We start from the raw sequence: 16034 nt of genomic DNA on the forward strand, positions 1-16034 counted from the left end.
AATGATGAATCGTATATTTTTGAAATATCAGTATTGTGTTATTGTCTTCTTTGATGATATTTTGGTGTTTAGTCAAAATGAGAAAGAACATTATGAGCATTTGTCATTGGTTTTCCAGTTATTAAAAGATAATCAACTGTATGCCAATCCAGAAAAGAGTGAATTCTTTAAAACAGAAATTGAGTATTTAGGTCATATTGTATCATCTGATGGTATTAAAGTTGACCCTAAGAAAATAGAAGCAATATTGAACTGGCCTATACCTAAAAATGTGCATGAGTTACGATCATTCCTAGGTCTTGCTAGTTTCTATAGGAACTTTGTGCGTAATTTTTCATTACTTGCTTTACCATTGACTAAACTTTTGAAGAAAGGTATTGTTTATCATTGGTCCGATAATCAACAGAAATCCTTTGACTTATTGAAACATGCATTAACCCATGCTCCTGTACTACAATCGCCTGATTTTAATAGACCATTCTTTTTAGTAGTGATTGATGCTAGCAGATCAGGAATAGGAGCTGTACTTATCCAAGACAATCATCCCATAGCCTATTCTAGTTGTAAGTTGAAACCCTCTGAACTGAAATATTCCACATATGACAAAGAATTATTAGCTGTGGTACAAGCCTTAAGACAGTGGAAACACTACTTAATGGGTTCAGAATTTATGATTAAGACCGACCAACAAAGTATTAGACATTTACTTAGCCAACCCCAAATATCTGACCGACATATCAAATGGGCATTCTTTATTCAGAGTTTTCATCCTATCATTCAATATCAACCCGGAAAAGAAAATATAGTGGCTGATGCATTAAGTAGAAGACCTGCCATTCATAATATTTCTGTTATATCTTTTGATTCTTTGATTGCTATGAAAGATACTTATCATCAGGATATTACTTTTCATGCTGATTGGAATAAATTAGTTCAAAATAACTTGATTCCTATTGATTCACTATCTTATAATGATGGATTTACGTTTTATGAAAAGAGATTATGTGTTACAGTTCCATTCAGATCTTTTGTTTTGAATGAGATTCATTGTCCTCCATATCAAGGTCATAGAGGTATCATATCTACTTTACGTACATTAATTAAATATTTTTATTGGCCGCATATGGACACTGATGTATCTAACTTTGTTTCTGAATGTTTGATTCGTCAAAGAGTTAAGAGACATCATGGTAAACAGTATGGATTATTTATGCCTTTGTCTATTCCATCGAAACCATGGGAACAAATTTCTATGGATTTTATTACTGGTTTACCTAATACTAAATCTAACCATGATATGATTTGGACAGTAGTAGATAGATTTAGTAAACAAGCATATTTCATTCCATGTAAGAAAACTTTAACAGCATCACAGGCAGCACAATTGTTTTTGAAAACTGTTTTCACTAACCATGGATTACCAAAAGTTATTATTTCTTATCGTGATTCTAGATTTTGTAACAACTTTTGGATTACTTAGTTTGCTAACCTAGGCACAAAAATTGATTTCTCATCTGCATTTCATCTTGAAACTAATGGACAAACAGAAGCCACTAATAGCACTATTTTAGATCTTTTACGTGCTTATACTATTTCTAAACCACAGACATGGAATACACATTTGGATTTATTGCAGTTTGCATATAACAATACACCATACACATCTACAAAGAAAGCACCGTTTGAAGTGATTTATGGTTATAGATTATCTACACCTGTTGCATCTTTGTCAAATAGAATTCAGAGTGCTGATGATATAGCTAGTATACACAATACTATTTTTGATGAGGTTAAAGACATGATTGCCAAAGCCCAGCAATCATATACCAAACAAGCCAATAAGAAAAGACAAGCAATGAATTTTAAAGTTGATGACTATGTTTGGTTGAGAATAGAAAAACGTAGACTACAAAGTGTAGATAGACACCCAGTTGTGAAATTAGCACCTAGATTCTATGGACCATTTAGGATCATTCATAAAATTAATGACAATGCATTCAAGTTAGAATTACCACCTCACTGGAAAATTCACAACACATTTCACATTAGTTTATTAAGACCCTTTAGAGGCCAATTACCTGTACACCCTGTTTATGAAAACCCACCTTTGTTAGAGAAAGTGTTAACCCCAACACGAAGAAAGCAAAAGGAAAAAAAAAAGACGCAGGGCAAAGGCGGAAAAAAGGTAGCCCGACTGAAGAAAGAATAGGAGAAAAGGCCAAAAGCGCAAGGGCAACCTTAAAAGTCCAAGGCAAATACAAAAGGGGAAAGGTGCATTTTAAAATAAAAAGGCGCACCCTGAAATCTTGTAAAAGAGCGCCGGGCTCTCACCCGTGCAATTTGTAAATATAGATGGGCTGTGGAAAGGAAGCTAGGAATATAGAAGGACAATGGGAAAAAGGGCCTAGGCTACGACCGGCCATGTAAAAAAGGGGAAAAGGGGATGACCGCCCAAAAGGGATTTAGGGTTTTGTATATAAAGTTGAAAAGTGAATGAGAAGCTCATTCTTGTGTGTGGCCAAAAGTGGCTCTCCTCTTCTTCTTCTTCTCCTTCTTCTTGCTTGCTTGAGCTTGTGCTTGAGAGAGGGAGTGTGAGAGTGTGAGGGAGTGAGTGTGTGAGGGTGAGGGACCGAGGAGGAGAAGCTCTCCATCTTCTCCTCTCTTCTTCTCTTCTCTTCTCTTTTCTTCTCTTCTCTTCTCTTCTCTTCTCTTCTCTTCTCTTCTCTTGCTCGCGGATATGGAGCTTGGAGTGTGAAGCTTGAGGATGGAGCTTGCTTGAAGCTTGCACTTGGATCGTGGAGCTACCGGAGTGCGCGGGAGAGGAGGTAACTCGAACGGCATCAAGGTAAGCTCACTACACCCGTAAGGTAGGCATTGCACGTCGGCTATGTGAGAGGTAGCCATTAGTGCTCGGCTTGGAACGCTTGAAACAATAAGCGGTCCGAGGGTCTCGACGGTTGAGTGAAAGATCCCACATTTTGATTCCATTGCCGGGACCAACGGATTCAAGCCTTGAGCGCTTGCGCGCTTCGAATCGAGCATTGAAGTAGGGTTTCCCCCGAACCAGTGCTTGAGATAGGTAGGAAGCGAGGGGGTTGAAGATGGTATTCGATCTCCTTGGCAAGTAGGTTTGTTGTTTTTCTTGAGATTTATCTTGTGAGATGGAGTAGTGTAGGTATTTACTTTGTGATTTGGATGCATTAGAGTAGGAGAAAACAAAGAAAAACAAAGAAAATAAGCATTAGGGTTTCTGTTGTCAAAACAGGGAAAGAAGGTCTGATTTGCTTGCCGATTTGCATTTTGGAGTTTATTGGCTATTCCAGGCATATACAACTCTTCCCCTCCATCCATAGCTTTGATCTGGAGATATGTATGACAGGCCGTGACCTGAATCGTGTGATTTGGGCGATTTATCATCGCACCGGCAAAAAACGTGCCACGCTCGGTGTGTCCGAGTAACGGTGATTCTGGGCCGAGTCCCAGAATCGACCCTCGGCCCACTACCACTCGGACCACTTGACTCGACCCACCTGATTCGGCCCTCGGCCCGCCTCAGCCCGGCTGACTCGGCCCAGAAACTCATTCGGCCCAACCAAGCGACCCACTCGGCCCGGCCGACTTGGCCCTCGGACATCTAGACTCGGACTGGCCGAATTTGACATTCGGACCAGTCACATTTGGCCCTTCCTACTCGGCCCTCGGACGGTCTGAATCGGGCATTCGGCCCCTATAATTCGGACCTGTTGGGCCGAATTTAGATTTTCTCAAATTTTAACCTGAAGACAATGAAATTAACCGAGAAACCATACAGAACCGAAACCATATCATAGATCGATCAACTAGGCTGAAACTTAGAGCAAGTAGTTCAAAATTTGGCTATAAACGGCCCTCCAAATTGCGCATGGTGTTTACCGTAACGGCCTTGCGGGCCGGGAGGGACTGCCCTCTCCCCCTCCCTCCCCGGGAACCCCGCAGAGGGGGCTCTGCCCCCTCCGCACCTCCCCCGAGTAGGTTGGAGAGAAAACGCGCGCTGTGACAAGTCCTCCAAATTGGACCCTAGTGTAGTAATGGCTCTACACGAGCTGGATTCTCACTTGCAAAAGAGCAACCAAAAGCCCATACCCAAACAGAGAGAAACAGAGACCCTAGAACATCAATGGGCCAATCTAGCCATCAAGGGCAAAAAGGCTACACCACGAGAACACAAAGACAATGTGTTCAGACCATGTCTAGTCAGAGCGAAATGCAACATCAGCAAGCTACAAATGCCAAGATGACTAGACATGACACTCTTGACAAGAGATGTACCTTGAATAGCATTGCATTGACGATCCAAGATAGCAGTGGAGAATCCACATCTGGTCGTGTAGTCGAGAACTCAAGGGCATCTATCAGAAGGCTTAAATTTACAAGCCAAGACCCGGAAGATGAAGACATAGTACCACCTGCTTATCTTAGGGTCAAATTCACCGCGAAAAGAGAGCATACTATTGATGCTCTAATTGATGAAGGAGCAGATTTTAATATCTTGACCTATGAATCATGGACCCTACTAGGCCAACTAGAGCTCACACCGGACTGATGCAACTCTTAATCCTTACAGGGGACACCCACAAGCACTTCTAGGGAAGTGCAGAATCCTTGTAACTATTGAAACAGAAAGCTTGCCACTCCTGTTCTATGTTCCTCCCAATAGCGAGAATGGTGGAAAGGAAATCCTCCTAGGAAGGCCCTTCAAAAAGGCTACCAAGTGTGAGGCTGACGACATAGCTCAGAGGATACACTTGACACTACCGGGTGTGAGGATAGTCACGACCTTTAGCAAGGGTGACCTCAGCAAACCTCGAGGGAAAGGCAAGGAAGGTGCTGACGTAATAGTCAAGCCTACTAAGGAGAGCAAGGACTTGTTGGAAAAACTGATACAAGCACAGGTCGAACAACGAGAACCAGTGAGTGAGGCCATGCTTGAAACAAGAAGGTCAAGAAACAATGCCAAGGACGGGCTTTGGACTTACAAATATCGTAGAAGACCCCAAAAGAAGCCCAAGCCTTATAGACGCAGGCATCGTTGGAGGGTCAGCACAATGCCGCGATAGATATCCAAAGCGTTGCTATGTGCTCAAGGGTACTACGCAGGTAATCGATGGATTTGGGTACCAAAATCCCCTGCTAAACCACCTCTATCAGCTGAAGGCCAGAGTGCATCAAAAGCAACGAAGCACAGGAGGAAATCTAAGAGAAACTCTAGGTCTCGAGGCAAGAAAGCAAACACGAGTGTTCGAAAGAAAGAGCCTCAACCTAGCATGCTTAATAAGCAGATGCCATATGTAGCCATTGAGCGTGCACAAAAGCCATTAGTGCCCAAAGAGCCTTTGATTCCCCGAGGGGAGAACAAGCATCATAGGCACAACATTGCTCAAGGCAAGGCTGATCGCTCAACAAAGCAAATGGCACAATCGTCTAATAGACTCGAGCAAATCATTCAGCCAGTGCCAAGTCCACCTAAGAGTCCTAGATCTCCTACTTCCTCTTTTTCCACACGGACACAGGAAGCACAACAGCGGTTGTTAAGGGAAACTTCTCAATTCCAATCTCTATCTCCATCTAAGCTTCCAAATGTCCAAGAGGTGGGACATGATGCCATCTGTAGCTCTCGACCCAAGGATATGCATGAGCAACCTAATGTGACTAGATCAACTCATGCTCGATCTACACAGATGAGTGCTCAAAGGGCAACAAAAGACACGGCCACTTCCGATCGCCCTAGGGACTTGACACCGCAATCCACCAAGGGTAGCTAGTCCACTAAGCTAGCTACTACTACTTCCAAACAGGGATCACATCAGTCACAGCCCTTGGGCGTGGCAATGCCCCGTGTGGAACATGTCCTTAGTAGTTTACCTCTGGAGGAGGTGTCGCAACCAAATTCCTCGAAAACTCCAACACTTTCAAAGTGCCTAAAGCCTAGGATGGAGGAGTTAAACACAAAGGAGGTGGCTGAAGAGCTAGGCTCCCCCAAAAGGGAGACAGTTGTACCCACGCAACCTGGCAAGGCTATTTCACAGGCCACAACTAGGTCCCATGAGGACACATCAGCGGCGGTCGATCTAGCCCAAGGTCCTAAGCCGTTAGATGCACCTACACTGACCAAGAAAAAGAGGAGAAAACAGCGAAAGCAACAACAATTGCAGGTGGTTGTGGACCCCAAGAACATTGAGAGGAAGAGCACCGGAGAGCTGATGAATAACGCATCGAGTCCATCCACCAATGAACCCATTAATGCCTCTCCTAATAGCGGTGAAACCTCAGACACATCCGTGTATTCTGAAAAATCAAAGCAGCTGTTACCATCAATAGTTGCTTGCAACACTCTATCCACTGACAATAGAACTTGCATTGACCAATCAAGAGTGGATACAATGTCATCACAACAGGGTGACAAATCCATACCAGTCACATCCGAGAAGAACCATGACAAAATAGCAACAAAACCTCAGGAGAAACGTGAGAACCCCAAGAGCATAAGAAATCCTAGCGTTGACCAATCTTGCTCATCTAGGCCTGAGCCTCCAGCTATGCTAAAGCCTAAGGAAACTCCTAGAACCTTGCATGAGATGGCAACTGAGCAAGCCCTCGTTGAACATAGAAGTATCGCAGAATGCTTAACTGAGTTGGATGCTAAGCTCAAAGTGGTCGCACGTGTCTACGTCCTTGCGGACATGGGCACAATCCCCAAGGAGCAGCTTGGAGATTACTTGTCCTTTCCTCTATCCTGGAAAGAGCAAGAACATCTTAACAAGCACTATGACAGGCTCCTGCATGAACGCATGCGACTCATCTCTGACGAGAAGGCTGACGAACTGCGCTTAACTGTCACGTTCAATGAAGTGCTCTGCCGACGAAATCTCGTAGACATAGAGCAACTAAAGCAACTGTCAGCAAGCCAGAGTCAATTTGAGCAGCGTTGGTGCGAAAGCCGTGTTGTAATGGCCGAACTAGGGGCTCAGATCATGACGGTCTCGGAAGAGCGATTTGCCAAATGGCGGTCTCAAAGAGACCCAACCTATGTGGCACCAACTTCCCTTCGAGTGCTGACTGCCATTCAAGGTATGGACTTAGCTGGAACTAGCCAAGAGAATGCTCTGTTTGATAAGGTTCTCACTGAGGAGGAGTTACATATAGCCAGTAGACTTGGACAAGGTTCCATGCTACTCGATGTGGCAAAATATCTATCGGTATTAAGTAAGCTGCCACGAATACTAGATGCGTGTGCCACGCTCCGGTACAACCCCGAGTTCTACACTTGGTTCTTATCCTCGTGAAGTGACATGGATTCATAAATATGTATATAAATAAACACTGCTTTTAGTGTCACCGTGTATAAACAACGTCAACACATACAAGCAATGATAGTCAGACGCAGGGAGAAGAGTGGGGTCAGATAAACTAAGCTCCTGAAGTCCTCCTCTCATCACGCATTTAAAAGCCGTGTGGCCAGCCCCACCTCCAAGTGAAGGGCAGGCAACCCACATTGCCGCCATAGGAAGCCTTGACCAACAACTCTGATGGTGTAGACAGGGTGTGGTCCCTTTCAATACACCTACTTCCCTTTTTGGACTATCCTTTCGAGGGTGTGCCCTGTCCCACTCCACGACAACCAGTCCACGCGACTTAGCATAAACTAATATCCGCTAATGACTGGAGGCAACGCGAACATCAGCATGGGGGCCATTCCCCTACAACAAACACCGCATGCCTCACCCCTCCCCTTCTTGTTTTATGCGCTTCATAAACTACACTAAAATCCCTTCCACGCAAACAGTGTATCCTATATCCAGGTCTAACCCTTGGATTGCATCTTGCAGACTTCCTTTTTTGACGGAACGCATGGAGAATCATGGAGATCTGGCATGCAAAGACGCTCTTCGCACACGACGGGAGCATGTGGCACGCACCCCCCCCACCGGAGCGCTATGTGCCCACCATCAAGAGGTATGCCAAGAAGCGAGGCCCTAAGCGACACTGTCCAGGGCGAAGGCCGAAGAATCCTCGAGTCAAGAAAGTCGAGACTCAAAACGCGCAACAGGTGGCAGCACTAGTGGCACAAACCCCCAGCTCACGCTCGGGCCCCAGATGCTCAAGGGCAGAAAGGGCAGCTCGGGAAAGAGAAGAATTTAATGAATTGTTTAAAGACATTCTGGAAACGGTAGCGGCCTGGGACTACACCATTCATGTCCCGGCCGACATGTTCCCTGCCCAGCCTCACGAGAGCCCCGCACTAGCACTGCCTTGGTCGCCTAGCCAATCGGACTCACCCCGCCTCATACCTATCGACTAAATCCCTATGATGTGCAAGTAGCTCGACAAGTTAGCATGCTAGAACATTTTGTTTTTTTATGAGTAAAGGGGCAAGATCCCCACTTGTACACATTACCATTACTTCTCGTTAATGTATGCGACCTTAACAAGCAATGAAATAAGTATCCTAATAGACATCATAGAATTCTGAAAAATTATGTCTTATCATGATTGCATTTGTTCGATGCACTTGACACAAGCGAGCATATACTCTCACGAAGTGACAAGTGGATGCAGGATGATATAGGTCTTTGTGCGACAGTGTTCAATGCCCGATCACCGTGAGACCATCGACCCCACAAGGAGCCGTGGCAAAGCCACGCTGCAGAAAGCACGAATCACCCTTGTCGACCGCCCACATCGCATGGCCCAAAGCACATTCATGGGCCATGCTCCCTTTCTGGGTCAAGCTCTATAGTTGGCTCACGGCAGTCCTTACCTCAATCGTACCAACATCGCGTGTATCGCAAGGAGGTTTACAATATCTCAAGTGTGTCTTCCCATCTCAACAACTACTTCTCTAATAATAAGGCTAGGGCACAATCATCATTGTACTATCCATTTCCTGAGCCTTCGAAGCTTGACATTTTTCAACCCATTGAAAGGCTGATAGCCTCAACATATTGTAATGGTTGTAGTCAGGCAAGTCTGGAAAAAAAAAAGCACAAGAAAAAGAAAGAAATAAAGAAAAAAAAAAAAGAAAAGAAAAGAAAAGAAAAAGAAACGAATGAAAAGATAAGAAGCACCCACGATCACAGCACAACACCTAGGGATCCTCAAATTAGGTACGTCTAGTGACCTTGGTCGGCTGGCTTCATCCCTAGTCCCCTAGCCCTTTACCATCACCCACAATTGTTCCGCACATCAAGGGCAGGACATACCTGGGGAGCTTGTCTCGCCTATGGTTAGACCTGTCACCCTGACCCACTTACAGAATTCTCTCTTGCACTTTGCCTTAGTACCATTGCAATCAGTGGTGATAAGCACCGCACGATTGGCCATGAAAAGTACACCGTACTCATCAAGCAAGTCCAATAGTTTCCAGCTATTGAAAGTGCGGTGTCCTTGTATTCAATTATGCTACGTCGTACAGTCACAATGCAAAGGATGTCTCATATACCTTCATGTGTACCTCTTCTCCACATGGACAACTTTGCTTCATCCACGCATTGTTATGAGAAACTAGCCCACGATCTTCTAACTACGTAATATCTAAGTATGCATGAGCACTCACATAATATCTACACCGAAGTATATCCACAGTTTGGGTCCTCAAGTGCAGGACAATACTCTAGGCTTGCTTAGAGTTCGACCTGTCTCCCAAACTAATAAAATATGTCTTGTGCACGATAAGAAGACTAGCACTACCCCTTAGGGAGAGACCACATGAGAGGTTTTCAATTGCAGGTGTTGAAGACTCTTAACGAAAGTGTCGTTCACTCTTCATCAACACCCAACTCTGAATGTTTATCCCTTAACATCCGACAAGCCCGCAAAGAATCGTCATGTGCAGAATCCCCAACAAACCAACACTTATGCTGATCAGCCCTACCGCCAACTCCAATAGCCTTCCACTAGCCACCTTGGCCACCAACAGGCCCCCAGGACCTTCTTCCACACCACCACCAACACTCCTCCATGGAAACCACAGGTGTCCTTGTCACCCAGGTCTTCGGTGCATGCTACAGCCTGCTACCTACGACGGTGAGTGCCATGGGACTGGCACTCGTCTAGGAGGGGGGTAATGTTAACCCCAACATGAAGAAAGCAAAAGGAAATAAAAAAGACGCAGGGCAAAGGCGGAAAAAAGGTAGCCCGACTGAAGAAAGAATAGGAGAAAAGGCCAAAAGTGCAAGGGCAACCTTAAAAGTCCAAGGCAAATACAAAAAGGGAAAGGTGCATTTTAAAATAAAAAGGCGCACCCTGAAATCTTGTAAAAGAGCGTCGGGCTCTCACCCGTGCAATTTGTAAATATAGATGGGCGGTGGAAAGGAAGCTAGGAAGATAGAAGGACAATGGGAAAAAGGGCCTAGGCTATTGCCGGCCATGTAAAAAAGGGGAAAAGGGGAGACCGCCCAAAAGGGATTTAGGGTTTTGTATATAAAGTTGAAAAGTGAATGAGAAGCTCATTCTTGTGTGTGGCCAAAAGTGGCTCTCCTCTTCTTCTTCTTCTCCTTCTTGCTTACTTGAGCTTGTGCTTGAGAGAGGGAGTGTGAGAGTGTGAGGGAGTGAGTGTGTGAGGGTGAGGGACCGAGGAGGAGAAGCTCTCCATCTTCTCCTCTCTTCTTCTCTTCTCTTCTCTTCTCTTGTCTTGCTCGCGGACATGGAGCTTGGAGTATGGAGCTTGAGGATGGAGCTTGCTTGAAGTTTGCACTTGGATCGTGGAGCTACCAGAGTGCGCGGGAGAGGAGGTAACTCGAACGGCATCAAGGTAAGCTCACTACACCCGTAAGGTAGGCATTGCGCGTCGGCTATGTGAGAGGTAGCCATTAGTGCTCGGCTTGGAACACTTGAAACAATAAGCAGTCCGAGGGTCTCGGCGGTTGAGTGAAAGTTCCCACATCTCCTAGCCCTAGCATTATGGCCATGATGGGTCAATAGTACATGAGGACTATATTACCCTCCTTGTTAAATTTGGCGTAAGGATTTGTGCTTCCTTCCTCCTCTACCAATTCTTCAACATAATGGACTAGTGCTATATCACTTAGAGGATGAGTGATGATAGGAGAGGGTGGTGAGGAGATGCCCAAAGGTATGATTTGTGCATAAAGGATTATTAGCAAGACCAACAGTAGGGACTTGGGTTGGTACAATGCCCTAACTGGCTGTCATTATAACTATTTATTAGATATTGGTTTGGGTACGGTAATTTCCTGGGGATTCTATAATAAATAGCTTTGTTCCTAAAGCATCCACAATTTCCATACAACCATGGGGGCCTAGAGCACTTGGAAGGCAAGTAAGTGATCCCCTGTAGAGTGTATACATTGTTCATTCTAGTGATATGGCCTTAGCTTATTTAAGGCTTTAGTGAGCTTGGCTTAAACTATTGTTTCTTGAACGTGGCAAGCAAGTCTTGGGTTACACTAAGCTTCATCTTGCTCCATGTGGAGATGTAGCATCTCTCCATACCTTATCTTTCTTGACATGGTTTCTCTTGTGATGCAAGTTCTCAATGTGCATAGCCTCATCTAGGACATCATTTAGGTTATGGAGTTGTTGGCCAAGGAATCATTAAAAAAAAATTCACGTAATCCTTTCACAAAGGCTATCTTTTAGCAACAACTACCTTGGGATTGGGGTGTCATATTGTCAAGATTTTCTTGTACAATCTATGGACCTTAGTGGCATAGTCTCTCATACTCGTAGCCTCTTTGCTGCACTAGGTTAATGAGTCGTACTATAAGGTTGTCTTCCCCATAAGTGGTTTCTACAAATTAGATAATAAATAGGTCCTTGAGCATTTAGAAAAGAGATTTCTTCATCATGTCTAGGCCTATAATCCACATTCTCCCCTTGCTGCCTAAAGGCTTGCACCTTCTCGGTGTCTAAAGTGAGGCTATTGGCATCACAAACTTTTCCAAACTCATTCATGAAGTTGTAGGGGTCATCCCATGCCCTACATTTCTTGATTTACTTGGTGAGTACTAGAATGCTAGCTCGATCCTTAAATCCAAGCATGATGAGCATCATATTGGAAGCATATGTCCCAACCTAGATGGTATTAGAATTATCCAATAACCTTTTCAACACGTCAACCTCACTTAGTAATCCAACCTACCTTGCATTGGCTAGCATTCTCTTAATATCATTTGGCTCCTATTGTGCATTCTCTCACTCCCTATGAATATGTCGCTACATTAATTACAAAAGTGATTTATAGTTATTGTATGTAATCTCAACACTCTCTTGATACTCAAGGTGTTAAGCTCAAACATTATTTTCCATGATCCCCAATCTATCAATTATGAAAATCAATGGCCAAACTCTCAACAGCATGTTCTTAGCCACTCAATCTTAGTGATTACCATATAAGTGAGGTTTCGATCCAAATGGAAAACACAAATGTCAACAGAGCACCAAATAATGCAGATGCTTGAAAAAATGTAAACCAAAAGGGAGAGGTGTTTAATTGCATGAAGAATGACGGAGAGAAATATGTCTACTGCCTTAGTTCAACAACCTCGCCAAGGCAAGAGCAATAACTTAGTGCTCAGATGATGCTGGTGGTTGGAAGTGAGATGGGCTGAAGAGAGCCGAGGAGAAAGATCATGTATGTATTCATGACATTGAAAGATCGTGCAATTAGTAATAAGACAATGTGAAACATAAGCAAGAGCAATGAGAATAGTGTAAAATAGCTCAATACTGAAAATGATTGCACGAGTTACCCTAATGTGAGACGCTATTATTCATATGCAAGGAGGAATGAAGAATGCAACGCTAACAAAGAGCAAGTGAATCGGTGCGAGGGGTGGACAAAAATACGGTGCCTTTGGATTCACATAGGTAGGGCCATATGGGTACACGGGAGTCTCGAGTTGGCATGTTTAGGCACTCACTACGAATATCTCCGTAGCGGGGAAAAAACGAAAGCGCTTTGGAGTCACAAAAACATGTTTCTCTCTGAGCCTCGTTGCACTAGGGGGTAACATAGGGTTAAAAAGGAATTGCTGCTACAATCATCATGCCAAGGAGCCTAAAGCAAGAAAGGAGAAAGAAATATCAGCTGCATGGCATATCAAGGTTTGTGATTGGCTTATCCAACTGTGGTCGCTAGCAAAAACAAAAAGCGACTACACCACCGGCGTAACCCCATTAGAATCTAGACACTAATCGTTTTATGGAGGCTCTAACAACATCAGCGGGGTTCAAGGTTAACACGGCTCACCCCAACTCGCATGCGTGACCACGTGTGGGTGGGGGATATACCATAACACCAGTTGCACCACGGGTGACACAACCCTACTCCACTCGTCAAGAGCTTTTTGCTCTTGCGAGAGGAAACTTTTGAAATTCTAGGAGGAAAGCCTTCTTCGATACTCCAACCGAACAACTGCTGAAAAAGCTTCTCCAATACACTCTCACAATTGTTGGAAATGACGAAGCAGAAATCCAGCTTCCCTCATACTCCTCGAACTACAGCTCATAATAAGTTTAGAGGAAGACGCGCACTGTATATGTATATAAGCCAGCGGAGCCATGGAAGCTTGGCAGCATCGATTGCTTCTTTCCACACTGTCAAGTATAAAATTGGCTCCTCCCCGCCTCCTGCTAGCGAGACATCTAATAATTCTCACGACAATGGCCGGCGCCCGCGATGATCAACAGCACTTGATGGCAACTGTACTAGACTGCGACGACGAGAAGACGATGATGACCAAAAAGAAGACCAGACACCCCACCTACTTCCAGGTAGGAAAATTAAGTAATGAAACACCCGAATTATTGTCACAGTTTGTTTAATCGAAGATTCACGTGACAGTCATCTGGGGATCAACTCTCTACATTGTTCGTGAATAGATTTTGCATACTTGCAGATGATTGCCCTTGCGGTTGCTGCTGCGATGAAGCAGGGTAGATGCAGACGGTCTGGGTGCAGCCGGCAGGCCATCGCCAAGTTCATCTGGGACAAGTTTGGGCCTGTGCTTCCTGCCAGGATGATGTTCAAGAGAATCCTGTCTCGGAAGCTCAAGCAGCTTACACGGGAGGACCAGGACAGTACAGTACCACGTCCACTTCTGATGAGGGTGAGCAGAGCCTCCTACAAGCTCTCTCCCATACTCATGAAGCGCTCACGCACCGTCCTCAATCGACTGCAGATCAAGCTTAATGGGCTTCACACCAATGTCGAGAGCATTTCTGCTGCTGCACCAGCACCTGTCGTGTCCCAACATCAATATCCCCCTGCTTCTCATTATATTGGTTACAATGAGGACTCTGGCGCTACCACATCACTTGATAATTCGTTCACCGTACTGGCTAATTATGTTGTTGGTTACAATGACTCTTCTTCAGCTACCACATCACTTGATAATCCATCGGCAATGCCCTGTGTCATGGCATCCCTCCATCAACCTGATACTCCTCACGAGACACCCATCACCAGCAGCATGTGTGTTTCTCCTCCAGGCTCAGATATTTCAACAAATCCTAGGTCCAGCATCTGCAGCAGCCACCGGAGAAAGTTAAGCAAGAAGCGGCAGCTACAACAGCTGCTCATCACCATGGACATGAATGTAACTAGCAGTCCCCCATCCGTATCAAAGAGATTCAGACGCAGGCTTCGTTACTCTGACCGATGGCTCTTGCGCCCCATTAATTTCTCGAGCAATCACTTGGTGCAATAACCACATGTTTTGCTAATTTGCTTGTATGTACATCAATCCAGTTGAGAGTCCATGTATCAATAAAGTTGACGAACATGGCAGGCCACCAGACTCTTCCTCCTGCACTCAAGGGTGCCTTGCCACAGTATAATTTCCCTTTAGAATAAATAATGATGTGTGCTGTAACTGTCAACCTCTTAACAGTCAAATGTAGACAGGCAGGCTCTGCTTGGTGACACAGGGAAGATGACTGAAGCAAGAGAAAGCTAGATATGGGACGTCTGGCATTTTTCAATGCTTGTGGAGTTCTGTTTTAGTTAAGTCAAGGCTATGGTGGGGTTTTGTAAGTGGCACAATCATGTCCTCAAGAATGTTGCCCGTGCCTTTCGAAATGCTAAATCCTCCATGGATGCTGCAAATACTTTTACTCTTATCGATATAATACACATGTCCGGATTTTTAAACAAAGGAACTTTTCACCTCAATGAAGAGCCTACAGAATCTGAAACAGTTATGGTTAAGGTATCAGGAATGTGCTCCCAGAATGTAATTCTGCATGTGTGTGTGTGTGACATGTCATGTCTACAAAGGCCACACTTGCCTACATAAGTAAAGCATATTATTCCCAACTTAGACATTAACACCACTCCATGATGGCATGTTTGAGCATTAACATGCACGTTCACAACCTGCAATCAGCCTGTTTGCAGTTCCTGTCATTACAGAAACCAAGAAGAAGGCAAAGGAGAGCACTGCTGCACCGTGGCTATGGTAGTGAACATCATGTACGGCTGCAAAACCTTCAGTCAGCTGTAGACCCATTTGGAGATCTCCTCTGTCATCCTGGCTGCTTGTATGCGAGTTACTCACATTGTTCATGATCCATGTCATACAATTCTTGCAGCTCTAGCTCTAATGCCCATGAGCACATTTTACTCTTCTGCTTCATGGTCTATTGGAAAAAAGGGCTCGCGAGGGATCTGTCTGTTCTTGAAGCTTGCTGGAGGTGAAGCAGCTCTTTCACGAGCCTTCAGCCAGCGTCCTCCTATATTGTCTGTTGCTTCAAATTTACCACTGCACAGAGAGAGTGCTGGTTTCGCCTCAACTTTTTAAAGAGTCTGAGCTCCTGATGATCTAGAGGTACGATTCAGCAGCCTCATCCAGCTTGCTTGTGCCTTTGCACTTGTATCCTCTTTGGCAGTGCCATGTAGCTCCGTGTGCTGATTTCTTTGTGATGTCTGGGCTCTCCAGTTGTGGAAGCAGGGCTGTTCTGAATGACGTTGCTCTCTACCCCCAAATCCGCAACCAAGCGCTCTTCCGAGTCCCGGCATGCTTCGGTCAGATGTG

The 16034-nt window shown here is 44.8% G+C and overlaps 1 protein-coding gene across 1 annotated transcript; it reads left to right on the top strand.

Moving 5' to 3' along the window:
- The first annotated feature begins 13467 nt into the window (after positions 1–13467).
- LOC148020176 (uncharacterized) lies at positions 13468–15141 on the top strand. Its single transcript, XM_087700465.1, has 2 exons — positions 13468–13773; positions 13899–15141. The coding sequence occupies exons 1-2, from the start codon at positions 13561–13563 to the stop codon at positions 14706–14708; spliced, it is 1023 nt and encodes a 340-aa protein (XP_087556591.1). The 5' UTR covers positions 13468–13560; the 3' UTR covers positions 14709–15141.
- Positions 15142–16034: the final 893 nt, after the last annotated feature.

The sequence above is a fragment of the Lygodium microphyllum genome, chromosome 19, assembly GCF_053477565.2.
Source record: "Lygodium microphyllum isolate KBCC chromosome 19, Lygodium_microphyllum_v1.1.10, whole genome shotgun sequence".
NCBI lineage: Eukaryota > Viridiplantae > Streptophyta > Polypodiopsida > Schizaeales > Lygodiaceae > Lygodium > Lygodium microphyllum.